Genomic DNA, 8,020 nt, shown 5'->3' with positions numbered 1-8,020 from the left:
CAAACTTTTGACTGGTACTGTATGTATTATTGGTACATTTTAATGCCTCCTAATGACCACGTGTTCATTTGACCATTTGATATTATGCTTGTGTTACTTAATTGTGTTGTGTTATGCAGTGGAGCACTGCGCAATGCAGGAAATGCTTTATTTTCTCCAATATCTCTAAACTATATGCTTTTTGACAATCAGCTATTGATGCAGTTTTGTGTGTCCAACTGAATAACTGTACAACAGTATTCCATATTTGATTGTTGTACTGACTAGGAAGGATTAGGAAGTTGCAAGTTCTGCCTTATGTCAATTCCTATACACGGAGTGCACTCATATCTCAGATCAAATTTGTGACAAAATGTAAGTGAGGGGAATATTTTAAACAATTACAATTGTTGTTTAAATGTTTCAATAGTTTTTTTGCTCACCTGCATGACAAAATTAATTGAAATTGACATTTTTAGAACGTGCCTCATGTCTTTAGGATTGGGCTGCAAATTCCCTTCATTTGATCATCGTTGTCAGCGCAAGTAGGATTGCCAATCCACGTTCACCGGGATGGACTACTCAGTGAAATAGCTTTATAGAGACTGTGCTCACCAAGTCAGTTTTCTAGTGTTTGTGAGTGTTTGTGTGTGAGGTGTGCCCTGGATGACGTGTGTTTTCCCTGTATCTAAGTTTTGAAAGTGATGACTGACAATCTTTGACTGATTTGAGATCTAATGTGGTGACTCATGATGTAACTTACTTGTACCTTTTTGTATTTTTACCCTTGGGAGTTTCTCATGTCTTCGATCCTCCTTAATGTATAATACAAATCTGTTACTCTTGAATATATATATTTATACAGATATACATACTTTAAAAAATCTTTATTCTTTTGAATTTCCTCTGAGCTAATGTTCAAACATCCTTGTCTGCAGTATTATAGACAGTATAATTTGGACAACATATATATCTCCTTTTTTACATATGTATGAATTGAGAATTTGTAAAAATGCTTTCACTGTCCTCACGTGTAAAATATATGTATAAATTAAATTAACCAGTTTCTACTTGTGTTGTAATTTCTAAGCCACCCAACAATGTTATGTCTAAATGAATAATACGATTGATTCTTGTTGGCTTTGCATATTAGGCTTAAACCATTTTTTCAGAAAATGTAGATGTGGTTATTACACTGTGTACAGAACATCAGGAACACCTGCTCTTTTCATGACATAGACTGACCAGGTGAATCCAGGTGAAAGCAATGATTTCTTATTGATGTCACCTGTTAAATCCACTTCAATCAGTGTATATGAATGGGAGGAGACAGGTTAAAGGTTAAAGACAGGTTATTTTTAAGCCTTGAGACAATTGAGACATGGATTGTGTATGTGTGCACTCAAAAGGGTGAATGGGCAAGAAAAAAGGACATCCAGCCAACTTGACAAACTGTGGGACGCATTGGAGTCAAAATGGTCCAGCATCCATGTGGAATGCTTTTGACACCTTTTAGAGTCCATGCCCTGACAAATTGAAGCTCTTCTGAGGATGTTTCTAATGTTTTGTACGCTCAGTGTATGTCTGTGTTGATTTTAGAAAAGTGAAACACTGATCAGTTCATTTTTTTTTTACTTTTACAGGAATTTGTCTTTTATTCAGGAGCACTGAGACTAAACAACATCTATATACACAAACAAGCTGTGGGTTTACAGTAGTTAAAGCACATACAGTACATGATAAATACTGTGCAAAGTCACAATGTCCACATGACTCTTCTTTCAGTCCCAGGCTACTTTAAAGTGCCGATTGCATGTTATGCAGTTTACTGCTCCTATGGATAAAAGGGCTCAGAGTCGTTTGTCCTAGCCATGGGGAAACGGACACTAGGACTAGTTCTTCATTGGCTCTGCAGTTCTGCATTGGGGTCTACGTGAGCGGGGAGTGTGTGTGGAGTGTGACAGGGTAGAGTTCAGAAAATAGAACAATATTCAGGGTAGAGTTTAGTGTTGTTTTGGGTAGTTTGGGGTTCTTTTGGGTTTTGTAGAAGCTTGGTTGCTTGAAAAAGCACAGCCCCCTTCATTATCGACCCTTTGTGCCTACAACATCAAGGAGCCTTTCCAGACTCTGAAGTCAGGAAACTGAGTTTGGTGTCAGCCAGACTAGTCTTGTAGGGTTGTTTGATGTAGCTGTTTTGGGTAGTTGTGCATTTTGGGGTATTTGGGTGGTAATTATGTGTTGTTTTGGGTAGTTATTGTTGTTTTGGAAGGTAATATTGTTTTTTGGAGGAGCATTGTGGGTAGTTGTGGGTTGTTTTGGTAGTTTGTGTTGTTTTGGATCATTAGAATGACCCCTGAGCGTTTGAATTGGGACAGGAACATGTATACAGGGAGCTATACAAATACTGTATTAATATTCTCTCTGTCCAATATTATTTATTATTATTTTTCATATGTTGAATGAATTGGAATTGGTGCCAAACATTAATATCCACAGAGAACAATGAGTTGATAGGGTGTATTTTTCAACTCTACTGATCATACTGTTCATTTCCAGCAGATAGAGACATAGACTGTGACATGCATTTTTTTCTCACCATAATATTTATTTAGAAAATACAAATGATACATTGACGAGGGGGTTCAAATATAGACCTGAGCATTATTTTATTCAGTATCAAATTATAATGAAATGCAACAAGATATGTTCACACAGAGAACACTGTGAAAATGGTTTGATATCAGTTGTAATTTTGTAATTCCAATTCCGGCTACCTCTCTGAAGGTGTTATAAAGGTTGGGCAATATTTTTTGATGAAACATGGTTTCCATTTAATCAACGATAAGATGAGCATTACAGTCGAATATTCAAATGGGTGTTAATTACAACTTAAATCTATGCAGGTTATTCATCTTGGTTGAAAAAGGTTTATGTCAGTTGGATAAAAATTCAGATAAATGTAATTGCAACTTTTTACCAGCAGAGGAAGTCCAGCACACAGCCTGTTCTACGCCACACAGGCATTATATTCAGGGAGAACTAGTTATCACCAACAATAATTATGTAAGAATTTATGACAATGTCAAAAATAAATATATTTAGCCTACTATGAGGTATCAAATACTTATTTTACAGAAGGAAACAATGAGATAGAACAATCAGAAGTCATACAACAGATAACAGGCTGAAATCAAATGACAACAGATGATGTTGTGTGCTCAGATTAGGACATGCACACTCCATTTTGGACATGGGTTTATAACTGTCACACAGTTTAATAAATATGTTTTATTTGGACATAAGCCTATTGCTGTCACATGGTTGTAAAAAACGTGGCCACATATTTTCTAATAACTTACATATCTCATTGAAATAATTTACATCATAATTTGAAGCTATAAAATCACATGTAACACAATAGATTTTCTATGATAGGCTAGTGGGGCAAGGAATGACATTTCCATAAGGGCAACATTACTTGTTTTCCATGAGCATATCGTTTGTGTCCTATGCTATGACAAACATAACATAAACAACAGATCAGGTCCTCTGGGTTTATGATCAAACATCCAATAATTGATCATAGACCCAGAGGACCAATAATTTATGATAAGGTAAATGTATTAACATAGATCTCTGGTAAGTAATTTATACATTCTTAATAAATATACCTAATTATATATAGTTTAGTAGTTAAAGTTACCACCTTTATCAATATTGTACAAATAATTTTCAAGTCAAAAGTTGACTAAAAAGCTTTCAATCAGACATTTTGAGATGAGGGTTCAGATGATTTGTGTTACGTTTTTTGGTGAAATCTATGGTGGTAGGAATAGTCACTAAAAATGTAGGTATTACATCATATCACGTTTGCAAGCGTCTTTGGCTTGTAAAAACGAAGACCCTTACGCTCAATTTTTATGGCTATCTATTTCGATTACATAACCTCCAAATAGGCACGCACCATCCTAAAACACCCTGACAAGAGAGTCTGTCCATGAACTCATTGGCTCCGAGTACCGCTTAATCCCACAATGCAGCGCATGGCGCGTCATTGAAGAGGGACCATGATGGCGGCGGTCGGTTCACCAGAAGTGATTTCACAGCTGGAAAGCGCTGCCAAAGTTTTAATGGTGAGAAATATAATCTCATTTTTGTGTGTTTTTTTTGGTATATGCTTTGTTCGGGGTTTTACTGAGAGTTATGAGACGGCGAGAGATTTAGCGGGCACAGTTATTTCTCTGAGAAAGGATCGCGATGCGTGGCGCAGTGATGTCTCCATCCCGCAAAAAATATAGGATAGCCATCATCCCCCAAAAGCCACAAGCGATGTGTGACATTGTCTTGTGACGATTTTTTTCTTAAAAACGTAACTAGTAGAACACACATGTTTACAGGGACCCACCCACTTGTTTAGTTAGTTTGATACAATATGTAGTTGTATTTCTTCCACAATTGACAGTTCGGTGAGCATTCCCATTGCACGGCGTCGTTAGACACTGTTGATTCACCATGTTCCATAGCCAGTAGTTACTGACTTTACCCTCGATTTGTGGCCAACGTGATGCATCAGTCAATTAGGGCGCTGTTTCAACTCCCTGAATAAATAATAAAGCCCAGTTTTAGTAAAATATAAGTAATATATATTGGAAACAATTAGCTAACCATGTGTTTGGCTAAAAGTTATTGGATCACACACTTGGTCAAGTACCATGCTTGGGGGTGGGTATAATTTGTGGAACGTTCCAACAGAAATCTGTTCTAAAAACGTAAATAACAAGGGTGCCAACAAACAACGCATACAACTTTGTATAGCGGCCGAATAAGATACTGGATAGGGAGTGGGCTTTTTCATTAAGTTTTCACTTCACCGCGTTTATTCGGAAAAAAATCTCTGGTAGCCTATGGACAAATATTAAGAATAAGCAACGTGGTGAGTTGAAGCCTATTCGGCAGCTAGTTAGCTAACGTTAGGTGAATTGATCGTGCTACTTTGTATGCGTTGTTTGTTGGCAACATTGTACTTTACGAAGTTTTTGGAACATATTCCTGATGGAACGTTCCACAAATAATACCCAAGCTTGGTGACTGAAGTGCTCTGGGGAGCTCGTGCCGGTTACTTTGATTCCCTCTCATTGGAAGAAATCATAACTATTTGGCCAAGTTAATTATATTCGATACGTATTTATTTATTACTACTATTATAATCAGGTCTCACTAATAATGTTTTGTTATGTTTCTGCTCTCTGGAAATAGGCTGATGTTTATTAGACATGAGTTAATGACAAAGTACATTGAAACTCCAGTCTTTTACCCTTATGCACCTTTAAGGTGAGCTCAACTATTCCCTTATTACACCTTCCAGGTTATAATGGATTAAAATTGAGTTTCTAAACAAATGTCAGCGCTAGTGTGTGTGTGGTAGGGGGAAGGGTTGGGCATGGGAAGGAGGGTTGGGGGAAGGAAGGCCCTGTCGTGCTTGTGGTCAGGACAGATGAAGGGTCTTTTTCTCCTGCTGGCTGCCGAGTCAGAGCTGCTTTTATTGCAATTAGGCTTTACCTGGAATGTGAATTTCCTGCAGAGCTGAATTTTAGCCACACTCATTGGCTGACTGCTTGTGTATGCTTAGCAGTCCATCTGTGGAAATAATTGAATGTGGTGTGTGTGAGACTTACTGTACGTGGTGTAATAATTGACTGTACACTAATGGTGTGTGTGTGTGTTTTAGGCACCGCCGTCCATGGTCAATGCAGAACAGAGGCAGCATGCAGAGCACATATTCCTCTCCTTCAGGAAGTCTAAATCACCCTTCGCTGTCTGCAAGCACATCTTAGGTAAGAATCACTATACAAATGCTTCAAAACACTCAATGTTTGTTTGTGTGTTACTTAATGTTTGTTATCTGCTGTATCTCCCGAGATTCAGTTTTTTGTTTTGTAAACTCATTAACTTATGTTTGAGTGTGCTGTGTTTTCCCACAGATACATGTGATACTGTGTGTGTGCTATGTGCATGTGTGTCCAGAGACCTGTAATTCTGTCTCTGTGATTCATTTCTCTCCCTCCACAGAGACCTGTAATTCTGTCTCTGTGATTCATTTCTCTCCCTCCACAGAGACCTGTCATTCTGTCTCTGTGATTCATTTCTCTCCCTCCACAAAGACCTGTAATTCTGTCTCTGATTAATTTCTCTCCCTCCACAGAGACCTGTAATTCTGTCTCTGATTCATTTCTCTCCCTCCGCAGAGACCTGTAATTCTGTCTCTGATTCATTTCTCTCCCTCTGCAGAGACCTGTAATTCTGTATCTCTCTGTGATTAATCTTTCCCTTCACAGAGACCAGTCATTCTGTCTGTCTCTGATTCATTTCTCTCCCTCCACAGAGACCAGTAAGGTAGACTATGTGCTGTTCCAGGCGGCCACAGCCGTCATGGAGGCGGTGGTACGGGAGTGGATCCTGCTGGAGAAGGCCAGCATCGAGTCGCTCCGAACATTCCTCCTCACCTACGTCTTACAGAGACCCAAGTAGGCCTGTGTGTGTGTGTGTGTGTGTGTGTGTGTGTGTGTGTGTGTGTGTGTGTGTGTGTGTGTGGGGGTGTGTGTGTGTGTGTGTGTGTGTGTGTGTGTGTGTGTGTGTGTGTGTGTGTAAGGGGGGTGTATGAGTCAGTGTAACGGCAGCATTAATTCGATTCTCAAGTATGACGCAATCTCACCTCATGCAGTCTCTCCTCTCTCCATCCCCCAGTCTGCAGAAGTATGTCCGGGAGCAGATCCTGCTGGCTGTAGCCGTCATAGTAAAGAGAGGTTCTCTGGACAAGTCGATCAACTGTAAAGGCATCTTCCACGAAGTCAGCCAACTCATCAGCAGCGGCAACCCCACAGTGGTAAGAAACACAGGCCTGATTCGTAAACTCATTCCGACACAAGCGAGACATGTATTCTTGACTCCACTATGATTATCAAAGTCCTATCACGTAATATGTCAAACATAGAAAATATAATTTCCGGTATGGTGATGTTAAGTTAGTCAGTTGAAGGTGATCTGTTTGGCATTCCATTTCTTTAATAAAATATGCCTCTTAAATAGGAAAGAACTCAACTCTTAAGAAAATATCTGATGTGAAAAAAATCGAAACTGTTATGACTGGACTGGGCAAACACGGAGGAGACAGGATTTGTATTTATTTATTTATTTCATTTGCAGTGGATGAATGTGCAAAGTAGAGATAGAAATAATGGGGTGCAATAATGGGGTGCAAATGAGCTAAATAAATAAATATATATCAGTTTAACCCTGGAGAAAATCGCACAAGAAAACCTCCAGAAAACCATGGATGAACAAAAATACATCATTACGAGGCTTACTGAAAGATTAAACGGGATGGAGGACTTCAGTCGCCGTTCAAACCTTAGTTTTGTAAATTTCCCAGAAAGCTGTGGAACAACCGGAATGGAAAAATTCCTGGAAAAGGTAAAACCACAACTACTGGGCCAGGAGAACTTCACATTGGCTCCCACAATCAAACAAGCACATCGAACAGGCGGGCCGAGAGGGGACATGAGCAGTAAACAAAGGGCCGTCAGTTCCTTAAATATAGGAACAAAGAAAGTTCTACGACTGCCCTTCCATGCCAAAACGTCAGGAGTCGGACCTTTGATGTATGAGGGCTATCGGATCAACGTCGACATGAGCGGAGACCTCTACATGAAATGCAGAGAATTCAACCTTTTAAAGAAAAGCCATGAGAAAAAGTAATCACTTTCTTTCTGGTGTACCCCACACATCTATGGGTCAAATGGAAGAAAAGAAACATCACACGGAAATTAGCAAAAGAAGCTACCCGATTCCTGGACAAGGAGAACGGTGGAAATGTCAATGAATTAACTCAAATCAAATTGTATTTTTCACATGCGCCGAGTACAACCTTACCATGAAATGCTTACTCACAAGCCCTGAACCAACACTGCAGTTCAAGAAATAGTAAAAAAAACAACTCAAGTAAATAATTCAAAAAGTAACAAGAAAATGACAACAAAAACGT

General features: G+C 39.0%; 1 protein-coding gene across 2 annotated transcripts in view; it reads left to right on the top strand.

Annotated features, from left to right (window-relative positions):
* The first annotated feature begins 4,003 nt into the window (after nucleotides 1-4,003).
* xpo4 (exportin 4) overlaps nucleotides 4,004-8,020 on the top strand; it is a 41,453-nt gene continuing 37,436 nt past the window's right edge. For both annotated transcript variants that reach the window (XM_046363539.1, XM_046363537.1), the window contains exons 1-4: nucleotides 4,004-4,112; nucleotides 5,708-5,813; nucleotides 6,362-6,503; nucleotides 6,724-6,862. In XM_046363539.1, coding sequence (XP_046219495.1) covers nucleotides 4,047-4,112; nucleotides 5,708-5,813; nucleotides 6,362-6,503; nucleotides 6,724-6,862 — 453 coding nt within the window. In that variant the 5' untranslated portion in view covers nucleotides 4,004-4,046. The remainder of the gene's footprint in view (nucleotides 4,113-5,707; nucleotides 5,814-6,361; nucleotides 6,504-6,723; nucleotides 6,863-8,020) is intronic.

Source organism: Oncorhynchus gorbuscha, linkage group LG09 (genome assembly GCF_021184085.1).
Source record: "Oncorhynchus gorbuscha isolate QuinsamMale2020 ecotype Even-year linkage group LG09, OgorEven_v1.0, whole genome shotgun sequence".
Lineage (NCBI taxonomy): Eukaryota > Metazoa > Chordata > Actinopteri > Salmoniformes > Salmonidae > Oncorhynchus > Oncorhynchus gorbuscha.
The sequence above is the reverse complement of the archived record's forward strand: the minus strand, read 5'-3'. Positions and strand labels throughout refer to the sequence as shown.